The sequence below is a fragment of the Rhopalosiphum maidis genome, chromosome 1 (genome assembly GCF_003676215.2).
Source record: "Rhopalosiphum maidis isolate BTI-1 chromosome 1, ASM367621v3, whole genome shotgun sequence".
In the NCBI taxonomy this organism is placed as follows: Eukaryota; Metazoa; Arthropoda; class Insecta; order Hemiptera; family Aphididae; genus Rhopalosiphum; species Rhopalosiphum maidis.
In genome coordinates, this window is record NC_040877.1 from 39,688,925 (window position 1) to 39,703,749 (window position 14,825).

At 27.4% G+C, this 14,825-nt stretch overlaps 1 protein-coding gene across 1 annotated transcript; it reads left to right on the top strand.

Annotated features, from left to right (window-relative positions):
• Positions 1 to 604: 604 nt before the first annotated feature.
• On the top strand, positions 605 to 13,930 carry LOC113558926 (protein strawberry notch). The gene is made up of 24 exons (XM_026964515.1): positions 605 to 962; positions 1,324 to 1,417; positions 2,890 to 3,024; positions 3,635 to 3,805; positions 3,941 to 4,185; positions 4,544 to 4,640; positions 4,707 to 5,092; positions 5,155 to 5,316; positions 5,418 to 5,659; positions 5,731 to 5,884; positions 8,041 to 8,201; positions 8,271 to 8,390; positions 8,729 to 8,895; positions 8,966 to 9,154; positions 9,221 to 9,480; positions 9,548 to 9,647; positions 10,814 to 11,091; positions 11,165 to 11,336; positions 12,219 to 12,443; positions 12,497 to 12,684; positions 12,741 to 12,875; positions 12,984 to 13,105; positions 13,181 to 13,374; positions 13,454 to 13,930. Exons 1-24 carry the CDS (start codon positions 942 to 944, stop codon positions 13,543 to 13,545), a joined length of 4,110 nt encoding a protein of 1,369 aa, XP_026820316.1. The 5' UTR covers positions 605 to 941; the 3' UTR covers positions 13,546 to 13,930.
• The last annotated feature ends 895 nt before the right edge of the window (positions 13,931 to 14,825 follow it).

Here is a 14,825-nt window from a genome sequence, read left to right on the forward strand (position 1 = left end):
TTATCATTTTTTCAGTTAATTTTGACGCATTGCCAACATTAGAATCGCGAACGCCTTTCAAGGCTATATCCTATGGTGAAAACTGAACAGTGGAAAACAAATTTATTTTGAAATTCTTCATTGGATTAGTTTTAAAATTATCCATCCAATAATTTATTTTTTTTCGTTTGTGCTACGTTGGTCCCCGATAAATCTTTTCCGGTTACGAATATAGTTATACAATAATATGTTCACCAAATTATCTTTTTTGTATTACCGCGCAAATCGAAACTGAGATAAAAATCATTGGTTTTGATCACATATTCGTATTATAGTTTTTTTTTGGAGGTTTTCCGCTGCAATCATTGGGTGACCAGATCGTACAATATATTTTGACGATTTTCCGGGAGCTTTGAAATGCGTACCATAACACATATATTTACACATATTTCTTATTATCTTATATATGGTTTACACATATATAATAACGTAATATTATTGCGTGCGGCTACTGTCGGCACCCAGAAGCGGGCGTCATGTTGTTCGCAGCATCTGGCAGCCTGCGTTGTTTTTCTCTTTCCGGCGAAACTATTGTATTGATTCTAACCTGTATTCTTTTGTCCCACAACCGAATAAGTTGAAGTTTATATTTTTTTTCCCCGGGAGCCCCCGAAATTTGTAAACACCACCACAACAACAACAACCGCGGTTCTCGCCGTACAAACGAACGCGACGTGCGCATCGCAACTCGTTTACCCGGCCAAGTTGCCCGGTTCGTACTGTTCGTTGCCCGACACAAAGTTCCCCGTACCGTCCCGGGGCGGTTCCACCAATAAGCTTGCAGCCGGATTTTTTATTATGATCCACCGCGGATAATCAATACCTACCGACGCCGACGCCGCCGAAATCTCGTACTCTGGCCACCCCTCCGTGAACCATTGCCAGCCGCGTCTCCGTGCCCTATGGACCCGTCCGATAAAATGGTTAGTAAATGCTGCCCGTGAATTCGCTGGCCGGCGAGCACGTACATTTTGTCCCAAGCTTGGCGGCCAGCAAAAGTTTTCGGGCTCACGTATGTCCACCGTTCTAAGCGACGGCTGACTAACGCCACTACGACGCATTATTCCTCTAGTAGTAATATTATGGTACCTACTATAAGACTATATATCTGCGTTTTACTGTGATAGCTGCTCGAATTTTCATAGCAAAATCCCAATATCTGTGTTATAATGATATAATTGTATTTCTGTTTTCATACATTCCTCAAGGATATTTTTCCTTATTGTTAATTCTACACCAAATAGGTTTTGCTAAAATATTGAAATACGACATCGGATTTTTTAGGCGTCCAAAGATACTATTGTGAAAGCGGAGAAGAATCCAGATTCGGGAAGTGATTTCGATGATGACGATGATCCAGACAAAACTGAAGTTCCGGGTAATTAGATAACATTGCAATCATCCCCGGATGTTCATTTCCTTCTTTAAATTTTTAATTTTTTTTGTTAAATGTCAATAAAACAATTTCAAACTTTCCTTACTATTATTTTATTTTTTATGACACTTTTTCTTCTTATTGGTCCATTGAATTCAGGTATAACATCCTTATCAAAACAGTAATTTTTCTTATAATCAAAAATAAACATCATTAGTTTGTGCTCAACAAACACTAAATCATAATATATATCATGATAGCATTTTACTTATTTAAACTCTTAAACCTAATCACTAATTATAATTTTGTAATTAAACTTAAACAAATAGTAGTGTAATATGTTATTTGCTTTAAAACAAAATCAATCTGAAATAAGTTATCCTTATATTTTATTCAACTAACATTACTTTGCTTCATTTCTAACATACTATTATTCATTTGTTTTTAAACAACATTGAAAAATAAGCACCTTTACATCAAACCTTATCAATTAATAAAATTATTTATTTGATTTATTAGAATTTAGAACATCTAATTCTTTAATAATATTGTCAATCTCAAGACCACTATTATATTTTATAATTTTTATTAATCTATAAAATTTTTTTTTTTCACTTAGGTCCTTATATTCTAATTGTAGTTTTAATATTATTTTTTATTTTTTCAAACTTGTAGATATTTACAACAACATTTTTGGTAGCTTATCAATAAATGGTTTTCATATTTCGAGTCAATTAAGTTTATTTTAAATATAATATTGATAGCTGGAAATAAATTCTATTGTTATAACTATTTTATCTATAAAGCATTTTTTACATAGTTATTTAGTTTAGTGGGTTGTAAATTGATTTAAAAAAGAAAACGTGTATTGATATTCTTTCTTAATTATTAATAATTCTATAATATAAATGTTAGATATTAATTTTTGTGCCTATATTGGTATATTCTATTATACTGTTAATAACAATTAATGTTCATGTAAAATTGTTATTGTTTAATAGTTTATATACAAGTTCACTTTAATTAAAATGAATATTTATACAATTATTAACAGAAATAATAGTTTCTTGTAACTTTTTGGAAAGTTTTATTAATACAAAAAACAAATCCAATGGTTTGTATATATATGGAAGTTAGTCAAGGAATAATAAATTAATTACTTTTATCATACATATTTAACAATGAAATGAATAATTAATACTAAAAATACCTTTTGGGACATAAAAGTTTTTCTTGTTGCAGTTTAATATTTATACTAACTAAATTAAATTAAAAATATATAATGTTGCATATAAAATAAACTGTTTATTGAGTATTAACATAATTGTATCATATTAAGCATTTTTACATGAGGTTAAAATTAAATGTATAAATTATAAATTTACTGTATTACTGTACTTATTTATTTGATAAGATAAAATTACAATATGTTTTAAATTGTATAAAAAAAAATAATTGTTGAATTTTATTACCAGGAGGAGGAAAAGACTTGGCAACTGCAGCAACTATTAAGTCAACTTTTGTAGATGAAAAACCACCTAGTACCAGTATTAATACTAATTTAACCAAACCTTTAGAGCCAACATCTAAAATGAATGCAAATAATATGGGTAATAATTAGTATTTTAAATATAATTCTATGTAGCAGATATGAACCGTACTCTTATAATAGATTCAGAGTAAAAAAAAAAGATCTATTTTACAATATTGTTACTATAGTATTACTCCTTAGATTATAAGTGTTATAAGTTTTATTTAGACATTTAAGAACAGTAATTTAGCTAATACTTAAACTTTTATAGATTCCTTTTTTTCATATTAAGTAGTATTCATTTATAAAATAATGATCATAAATCATCAAAACAAAATCTTGCAGTTTGGCTATGTAAAAAGATTGGTTTTAACTCATTATTTTGAAATTCTTAGTTAATTTCTCCAATCATTTGAAATAATCTTTGATAACATTTTTTTGTTTTTTGTATGTTTTTACTGGGATAAAATGTCTTTTTTTCTATATATGTTCATTTATTTTAATATAATTTGAAGTCTTGGTATTGTGATATGTAATTTGTGGTGAAAATATTATTAATTTCATAATATTTAATGTTAAGTTTGACTATATTTTTTTTTTGTGCTAAACAATATATTTTTAGTTATTAAAATAATTATTGAAATTTCATTATAATTAATAATATAAATTAAATAAAACATTTATTTTAGGTTATCCCAAAAATATGGGTGGTATGAATAATTGGATGGGTGCCATGATGGGAAATCCTTTTATGAATTTGGCACAAGGTTCTTCAAATATGAATAATATGATGTTCCCTCAAAATATGCCTTATCCAGGAATGATGCCTCCTAATATAAATCAAGCTCAATTTTTACAAGGTAATAATTAAAACAATTTAGGTATATTTTTTTAATAATTATTAATTTTATGTAGTATGTTTTATTATTTACTAGATAAGTAAATCCATATTTATTTGAAACATTCTTCTTAATCAATTATCTCTTTGTGTTTAGGTATGGGTGGTGTTGGATCAGCTGGAATGATGGATGGAAATGCTGCTACAAATTTTCTTTTACAAGCATTAATGAGCAACGGTGGGAATAATGCTGCCATAATATCACAACTGCTAAGTTCAGGAGGACCTGCTGCATCAATGCTATTACAAAATATCATGCAACAACCATTTACCCAACAAAGTTTTCCAATGGGACCTAAAAATGTAAATCCTTATTGGTTCAATCAAACAATGAATAATAAGGTAATTAATTACCATAAATTATAATTGTTTTCTTTATTATAATGCATAAATAATTATTATTTGTGATTACTTAATAGATAAATTGTTGACATTAAAAAAAAAAAAAAGTTCTCTGGCTGTTTTATTATTATTTTTCATACATGGTACATTTGAGTTATCAAAATAAATTGTTTAGTGTTTTATCTGTCAAGTTATTAATAAATAAAGTAATTTATCTTTAAAAGGTACTTTTATGCACTTATCTACACAATATGTATATGTAAGCTTGAGAGAAAGTTAAAATTGTTTTGAGTAATCAATCATAGTAATTTCTATTATAATCTAAGTTACAACAATTTTATTTTATCAATTATTATAGATGTCTAGTGGTGGGCGTACTGGTGAAGATGAAGAAGAAAATGAGGATGAGGATATGGGAGTTGCTGAGACATATGCTGATTATATGCCTTCCAAATGTAAATACTATGAATTAAATCTTATACTAATAATTAAAATAATAATATCAATGATAAAATTTTTAGTGAAACTGGGTAAGAAACATCCTGACCCAGTAGTGGAAACAGCATCCTTGTCAAGTGTTGAGCCTGCAGATGTGAAGTATGAATTATCAATTCCAGTGGAAACCATAAATTCTGGATCTCTTTCGGCTCTTCAGTTAGAAGCTATTACTTATACATGCCAACAGCATGAACATATTTTACCTGATGGTTCAAGAGCTGGTTTTCTTATTGGGGATGGAGCTGGTGTTGGTAAAGGTCGAACAATTGCGGGTTTAATATTTGAGAACTTTGTAAAAGGTCGCAAGAAAGCTATTTGGGTATCAGTATCTAACGACTTAAAATTTGATGCTGAACGTGATTTAGCAGATATTGGAACAACAAATATTAAAGTGTATTCTCTAAATAAGGTACCTTTGTTACTTTTTAAGATAATTTTATGACTGAAATTATGTTTTAATATTTGTTGTAGTTTAAATATGCCAAAATTAATTGTCCAACAAACGGTAATGTATCTAGAGGAGTTATATTCTCTACTTATTCAGCTCTAATTGGTGAATCAAGTGGTGGTGGCAAATACAAAAGTCGCTTGAAGCAATTATTAAATTGGTGTGGTGATGATTTTGATGGAGTTGTATCCTTTAAAAAATTTTGTTTTTTATTTATGCATTACTTATATAATGTATATCAAATTAATATGTTTAAATATATCTATTCCTTAATTCTTAATGTAAGATTGTTTTTGATGAGTGTCACCGAGCAAAAAATCTTTGTCCAACTGGCTCTACAAAACCAACAAAAACTGGATTAACAGTACTTGAGTTACAAAATAAATTGCCCAATGCTCGAGTAGTTTATGCTTCAGCTACCGGTGCTTCAGAACCTCGAAATATGGCTTATATGGTGCGTTTAGGTATGTGGGGTCAAGGTACAACATTTCCAGAGTTTCTTGATTTTATTAATGCAGTTGAAAAACGGTAATCAATTTTTTTTTCATAGAAATTAATGTTAATATTAATTTACTGTTTTGATTTATAATTTACTTTAGTGGTGTTGGTGCTATGGAAATAGTTGCAATGGATATGAAGCTCAGGGGAATGTATATTGCTAGACAGTTAAGTTTTCATGGAGTGTCTTTTAAAATAGATGAAGTACCATTATCACCAGAGTTTACTAATGTATATGATAATGCTGTAAAATTGGTAAGTTAAAAGAAAATTTCAATTATATTTGTTTTATACAGCGGTCGCCAACCGGTGGTCCGTGGGCCACTGGTGGTCTGCGAGAAAATATAGGTGGTCCGCAAAAAACTTTGAACGTTATATGCAATATTATTTTATTAACCTTCCAGCGAGTGTATGTCGTGTAATCACTGTGAAAAAGTATAATCGTATTATGTTGCTGTTTAAATCCTTTTTTATTATTTTATATAGGAAGATTCTTTTATCATAAAACACTCATTATTTCAAAAAGTATTCATGTTTTTGATAATATTTTTATACATAGTTTCAAGTTTTTAAAAAAGCAATGTTTTTATTAAAAAAATTATAGTTTTAAATATTTTTTATCCTTATATTCTTCTAAGTATTTTTTTTTTTTAATGACAATATAGTTTTAATTTCATATTCCAAAACAGAATAATTTTCTGAGTATTTTGATACATAAAAATTGAATTTAGGGCGAGTAGTTTATGAGTTATAAGTATTTAATGGATTGCTTTCTTTCTCATGTCTTCAAATAAATATATATTTATTTTATATTTTTCTTTCTTTCATATTCATGTAATTTACTTAATGCCACTATTAGCATAGATTGCTGAGTTATACGTATTTAAAGTTTAGACAAGTGGAGTAGTGGACAAACATTTTGCTGTACCATTCCACTCTGCACACCAAAACTTTAAAAGCACCTCTGATTTTATTTTTTTTTAAGAGTGAAGTAACCATATTAATTTTGTGAAAGTCCCTTACCAATTTTTTTAATCCTTAGTAGATATTTCTATATTTATTAAAAAGAAATGTTAATACCTAGTGGTGTATATATGAATTAATTTCCGGCAGTGGTGTAATTATAAATGTTTTATGGGATGGGATATGAATATTTTGTAACTATAAACCTTTAGGGGTAGGGGACCTTACTACTAATTTATTTTTCAACATAATGTACTTTAAAAATATATGATATTAAACAAACTATTTTCTTTATTACATTATATTATTAACAAAGACTATATTATTATAACAAAATTTCCAATTTTCTTGGTTTTCGTGCAAATATGTCAAGTATTTCATCATTTAGACGATCCAACATAATAATAAATATTGAATTTTAGTTTAAAATAATTTGTCACCTCTGTCTAAGGTATATATAATATAATAAATGTAGATTAGTAGATCAGTTGATATATCGTAAACTGCGCTATATATGTTGTGTCCGTTGTCTGTGTAGATTGTTGATATTAAATAGGCACTCTAATAACTAAAAATTGCTCGGCGTATGACAACCGACAGACGATCTTATGTTTACTAAGTTATAAATAAATATAACGACAAAACTATAAAAGTGAAATCCACTGTTTAACATTTATTTTGATAATACAAAATGGTTAGTAATATAACTAACCATTTAAAATTTTTTTTTAGTAATTTGTATTTTGTAAGACATCAGTATATAAATACAACACATGGGGGGCCAGGGGGTCTATCTCCCTCCCCTCTGTAATTACGCCCCTGATTTTGGGGGTATGAAGTTATTATATTATTATGTTAATTTTTGAGGCAGGTTTGCAAAGTATGCAACATGTGCCGTACCAACAATAAATTTGGAACTTATTGAAAAAGTTTTTTTTAATAGTTGGCTACATGTTGGTAAAAGGCTGATAGATTTTTTTGAGTTGACTAAATGTTATTGTTTTTCTAGCTTTGATATCATTATTATTATAGAAAACTTCCTTAATGGAGGAATGTATGACAATCTTCACATTGTTTTAAAGTTTAAAAAAGAATAGATTTGTGAGATAGTTGTTTTTGAATATAGTTATAGAACGCTTGACATATTATGTATGCGCTCTATTTTACGTCTTTATTATCGACAAATTTAATGCATTCCTGAAAGACGTGGAACAAGTATTTTAATTTTAATTTTTGTTTTTCTAATCATTTTTTGATTTATAACTATTTATGGTATTAAAATGAATAATAAACAATGATAATATATAATAAATTTTAAGAATATATTACTTATTTATAAGAGTATATAGATTTATAGCTCGTTTTTGAATAATTCATGATATAATACAAATAAATATGCTAATGCTACAAGTTTCAAGTTCCATACATAATACATGAATATTTTTTAGTGGGTAGATGCAATGCATATGTTTCAAGAAGCAGCTGAACTAATTGATGCTGAAAATCGAATGAGAAAAACTATGTGGGGTCAGTTTTGGTCATCACATCAAAGATTTTTTAAATATTTGTGTATTGCAGCCAAAGTTAAACATGCAGTTGAAGTGGCTAGGTATATTATACTTAAAAATGTATTTATTATCATTATTATTTTGAATTATTAATTTATTTAATTTTATAGAGAAGCAATAAAACATGGAAAATGCGTAATTATTGGATTACAATCTACTGGGGAAGCCCGAACTCTTGAACAACTTGAAAAAGATGATGGAGAGTTAACTGATTTTGTATCCACTGCAAAGTAAACAATACATTTTTTTTATGAAACTCTATTAGAAGAACCTTCTGGTCAATCCATATCTTAGCTTAATCTTTTGTTTACACTAATCGACTTTTCCAAAATTAATTTATTGTGGTAATCTTACAAATTATTAGCTTTGTAGTTATTGGATAAAAATTAAAGGGGGATGTTTCTGAGAGCAGACCACTCGTCGCATACCAAAACCAACACTGCACCTATTATATACCCATTCTTCAACCATGCGTAATAACTGCCACCAGAGGTTCTTCTTGTATAATTATATGTTTTTTATTTCAGTTAAAAGTTATAATTAATATATATATGAATTTTTATTTTAGAGGTGTTTTACAGTCTTTAGTTGAAAAACATTTTCCTGCGCCAGACCGTAATAGAATTAAAAAACTCTTAGGAAATGTTGGTATTGAATTAAAGCATTCCAAACATCATAATGGTGACTCTCAAGGACCTAGTAGTTCTAGCGGAAATGGAGAAAAAAGAAAATCAGGTATTAATATTTTATTTCTTTAGTTTGCTTAACTAATTTTAATTTTTTTTAAATCTGATTTAAAAATTAGGCCGACAAGCATCTTCAAGACATGTAAAACGTGCCAAAGATTCTAGTGATTCTGATTCAAAATCTGATAATGATGATTCAGATTTTAAAATGTCAGAATCTGAGTCTGAAATTAGCGAAGAACATAGTGATGATTCTGAAGCGAGTAGCGACTTTAATCCATTTGGTGAAGACGATACTGATAGTGATGGTAAATTAATTATTATTATTGTTGCTTTTACGATAATAAAATTATTAAGTAAACATTTTACTTTAGAACCTTGGGCAGCGGGTAGAGCAAAAAAACGTAAAAATAAAGTTCCTGCAAAAAAGAAACAAACAGCAAAAGACAAGATTCATCAGATTGTATTAAAATCGAGTATGGCTAACAACAGTCACCAGAAAGATGCTATTGATCGTGCCTGTAGTATGAAAGAAGAATTGATGGAAAGAATTGAAAGATTAGGAGACAAATTACCACCAAATACTCTTGATCAGCTAATCGATGAACTTGGTGGGCCTGAAAATGTGGCTGAAGTAAATACTTATAAAGATTATTGTATTGATTTTCAATTTTTTAAATTATTTTTATGTTTAAAATTAGATGACAGGAAGGAAAGGTCGAGTTGTTCAGACAGATGGTGGAATACAATATGAATCTCGTTCTGAAGTGGATGCCCCTTTGGAAACATTAAATGTTATTGGTAAATGTTTTGTTATTAATTAATATTATCTATAAATTAGTGAATACTGTAGGTCAGAGGACTTGTTGCTCAAAATATGTGTAAGCACTTATGCACTTAAAAATTTGTTTAGCAAATTTATTTAAAATTATTAATAAAAAGCATGTAAAACCATTCAAAATAATTAAATAAATCCTAATCAAATAAAAATCCGCATAGTGCTTATGGCTCACTGTGGTGATGATGTTGTTGGTATGATGTATAACATTATATCGTTATCTATCAATAAAATTGTGTATATAAGTGTTAAATATGCTCTAAAAACAAAAATATGCATTTATATGTAAAATTAAATTTCTAAAACAGCTGTGTGAAAGCATGTAACATATTTGTTTTGTACTCTGCTATTTTTGTGACTGCAATACAAATATGTAAATGCTACAAGTCCTCTGCCCTAGGCCCATAGCTATAAAATGTAATGTTATAAATTGTCTTTCCTTTAAAAATGATTAGGTACTTTATTATTTAATAGATAATTTTAATTTTTGAAATATGTTAAATTAAGTTAATAATTATACTTATATATATAACTTTTGCATTTAATTTTTTTTATATACATTAATAATTTTAACACAGTTACTTGCTCATAAAGGGATTGGCTCACACGACACAATTAATTATTTTTGGAACGCAATATGTTTTCTAAGCAGAACAAAAAATGACCGTTTATTGATATATTTATTTTTAATTAATTCATTATAAGAAACTATAAAGTTGGAGAAAATACTTTTTTGAGCAAGTCAGTTGTTTTTATGTTAAATATTATACTAAGGAAATTCGCACATGCAAACAATGACAGATTAAATTTATTAGATTTAAAAAAAATATCTGAGTTGAGTTTAAGTATTTTTTTTCTCTCATAAACAAGTACTTCACTTAGTACCTTTTTATTGGAAAAATAAATGTAAAAACTTAAAATATCCTCAATATTTTCATTACAAATACATACTAAAGATACAGTTCAGTTTTTGTCTGCAATATATTTTTAATTATAATTGTGATTTCAATTATTCTGATAATTTTGAAATTGACTACATCAAAACACTAATGCTTAAACATCCACTTCATTAATAATACCCATCAATATTTTTTATTTAAATATATTTTATCCATTTAAATTACAATAGAAAAACAAAGGTTTATGGATGGTGAAAAAGATGTAGCTATCATATCAGAAGCTGCCAGTTCTGGTATATCATTACAAAGTGATCGACGGGCCCGAAATCAACGCCGTAGAGTACACATTACTTTAGAATTACCTTGGAGTGCTGATAGGGCTATTCAGCAATTTGGTCGTTCTCATCGTTCTAACCAAGTTAATGCTCCAGAGTATATTTTCCTAATATCTGATTTAGCTGGGGAAAGACGTTTTGCATCTATAGTGGCGAAACGACTAGAAAGTCTTGTAAGTACAAATTAATAGAAATAATTTATATTACAGGTTAATGTATTAATTACTTATTGTTGCAATACTTTAGGGTGCTCTTACTCATGGTGATAGAAGAGCAACTGAAACACGTGATTTATCAAAATTTAACATTGATAATAAATATGGCCGAGCTGCTTTAGAAACCACAATGAAAACTATTATTGGTTATGAGAGTCCTATAGTACCACCCCCAGAAGATTATAAAGGACACTTCTTTGAAGGTAATAAATTGTTTAAAAATTATATTTAATAAATAAAAGTTACTATTCACTTCTTGCTAAATGTTAACAGACACTGTTAATTTAACATTTTGTATTATCTTCAATAATATTTATTATACTCATTATTATACTCACTTATTTTGTTGTTATTCATGTTGATTATTTAATCAATCAGCACTTATTGCAAAATCTATGAACTTTTTAAAAAATATCTTTTTCAAATAATTAGCAATCAAAATTAAGTAATATTTAAAATAATAAATATATTTTATATATTCTTTTGGTTTTTAATTTTTTTTAATGACATTTTTAAATTATATTCTGAAGCAAAAGTTGTCAATACATAAAAATCGAAATTAAAATAAGTAAATTATGAATTGATTAGCAGAGTAGAGAGACACTAAGATACTCCCCTCACTTCCCAAAATGTTGACAGGCATAATACAACATAATAACCACCTATGTACGTACTTGAATGTTGATCAACTTCTTTGCTAACCTAAATTTTAAATAATTATTACTTAAAAACTACCATTTAATTTTTTTTTGTAAGAGCAAATTTTAAACTGTTTATCCACAGCTCAAAATTATATATTTATTTTTCCAATTATTTATTATTGTATTTAAATTTTAACATTTTTATCATGCTTAAAACCTACTATATAGCAGAAGCAAGAGTTCTTGTTGTTTTTTTTATTACTTTAAAAAAGGTTTGTACATATTAGAATGCCTTATCATAGCTTATATATTTTATATGAAATATATTTTGTACCGTTATTCACAATTTTTGTGACTGTCTCTAAATATTTTAAAAGGCATTTAGTACAGAATTTTACTTGATTTAATTCAGTTTAAATGAACAACATTGTTTTATTGCTTTAGATGTTGGTGGTGCTCTTGTTGGTGTTGGTATGATAATCAATAATGAAGCGAGTCCTGGTAATTTAACATTAGACAAGGATTACAACAACATAAGCAAGTTCCTAAACCGTATCCTTGGCATGCCAGTTGAGCTTCAAAACAGACTGTTTAAATATTTCACTGATGTACTACACCACATTATTACACAGGCAAAAAAATCTGGTCGCTTTGATTTGGGAATCTTAGGTATGTAATTATTAAAATTTAATAACATTTATTCCATATTAATATTTTTTTAGATTTGGGTACTGCCGGAGAAAATGTAAAACGAGTAAAAATGTATACGTTCCTTAGAAAACATGCCACTGGTCAAGCTACCACTGAGCTTCATATTGTACATGTCGAAAGAGGTATGAGTTGGGATGAATCTATTGAAAGGTGTAATGAAGCCAAAGCACCCACTGAAGGATATTATCTTTCACATCAGGTAAGAATTGATTTATATTTTTTTAAATACTTTATTAATACTAATATAACATTTAGATAAGAAACAATAAAAGCACAGCAGTACTTGCTTTGTTGGCTGACAATAGTGCTAATAAAAAAGGCGAAACAACAAAAACACCTTCTAAGAAAGATATTATGTTTACTATATTCCGTCCAAATACTGGATTACAGGTAAAATAAATCAAAAATAACTAGATATTTTCATTTTCAAATTTTTTATTCAATAAGTATAATTGAATTTGTTCAAATTTTAAATATCAATCGTTGTTATTTGTTTAGTTAAGGCAAGAATCATTAAGCGAACTTGAAAAGAAATATTTTAAAGTAGAGTCATCTAAAGCAGAAAAACACTGGAAAGAACAGTATGATTCATCTGAAACTGTTTGTTCACATGCTTATTGGTAATTACATTTATAGATTTATGAATATTTATTTTAAGTTAAATAGAATTTTTAAAAATGTATAATTTTGTTTAGGCGTGGCAACTGTAAACTTGTTACAGTTGGTCAAGATTGCGAAGTAGGTTTGAGGCGTCGTACATATAATGTTTTGTCTGGATCAGTATTGAGTGTATGGAGTAGAATAGAAAATGTGTTGTTAGCTCGCACAGGTTCACATCACAAGATGCAAGTTGTTAGGTTAAAGACTGCAGAAGGATTAAAAATAGTTGGTACGTAATATTGATTAATTTAATATCTTCAGTTTTATAATATTAATGTAATTGTATTAATAAAATGTAATTTCTATAGGTACTTTGATACCTAAATCATGCGTTGAAGCATTAAAACAAGATCTAGGTGCTGATGCAGAAAAGACAGAAGAACATGTTTCTAATTTATAAGTAAAATATATAAATTACAATGTTTATAATTTAGATTCCTCCACTTTCAATGGGATTATGATGATCTAATTTCAAGGATGAATTTAAATTCCTGCATCATAAAATGTGCAGGAAAGTCCTTGATTGAAATTAACCTGTAATTTCTCAATATTTTTTCTGAAATTTGATAGAACTGACGACAGCATTTTGTTTATAAAAATGTTTAATTTTTTATTAAAAAAAAAAATGAAAAAAAACATAGTCATCCTTGTCAATATTACGATTTACAGATCATTTTTTATATTTATAATTTATATTATATTATATATTCTCTATAATGTGAATATTTAAAATCCCACCATATAATTTATATTTTCTTTTGTAGTTTATATTTTCCTTAACCTAGTCTCTTTTGTATCTTTATCCTCTAGCACTTAAATATAATACTACTTAAATTACTACTTTAGTGTTTAAAGAAACTTATATTAATTTTCTGAATTTAAAAACTTAATTTTTGATTATAATTAACTATCAGAACAAATTATATTTTGGCGTGACAAACACTTGAATTATAATATTTAACAGTATTTTCTATCTCTATGCTTGCAAAATATTACATTTTTTCCATATCTTTAGTATATTAGACTGGTATTTTATTGATTTATAATATTGTTTGTATTTATAAATACTAATAATACTTTATAATTTTAACTGTAAGACATACTAAGTAAATTAATTAATTGTAATTGTTAATTTATAGTTTTACTTTTAAATGAGTACAGATACTTGGTTTTCAATGTAAATTACATAACGCACACATTTTTTAACGCTAAAATATAATGAAAGGCAGTTTTTATAATTTGTTAATTAGAATCGAAAATTAAATAATAAGACTAAATGATGTATTCATCATTAGAATTAAATTATTTTAAAATTAGATTTCCCAGAAATTAAAATACTGTGAAATGCTCTCCGATTTTATATATTTTTTGTTACTGAATTTAGAACATAAATTTTAAAGTGTATCATCTCAATAGCATTAAGGTAGTTTGATAATATTGTTAAGGATATTTGTGAGTAATATTGTAAATAACTTTATTATAAGTTAGTTTGTAGGTAAATTTTATGTAGTCCTATAGTATTTCCCTTTTACTTCAAAAGCAATGTGTCTTGTTATGATTTTATATAGTTACCTCAACAATGATCAGATGGTATCGTATTTTTAAATATTTTTTTAATTTTATTCCTAATGAATGACTTATAAGGATTTGCGTTTTTTTTTAAATATTTACCTAATATCT

Bases quoted from the DNA above. Each gene is read 5' to 3' on its own strand.
- LOC113558926 (XM_026964515.1), top strand. From the start codon at position 942: ATGGACCCGTCCGATAAAATG. The intron at 1,418-2,889 runs GTAATTAGATAA...TTTTATTACCAG, and splicing joins AGACAAAACTGAAGTTCCGG to GAGGAGGAAAAGACTTGGCA. The intron at 5,660-5,730 runs GTAATCAATTTT...AATTTACTTTAG, and splicing joins ATTAATGCAGTTGAAAAACG to TGGTGTTGGTGCTATGGAAA.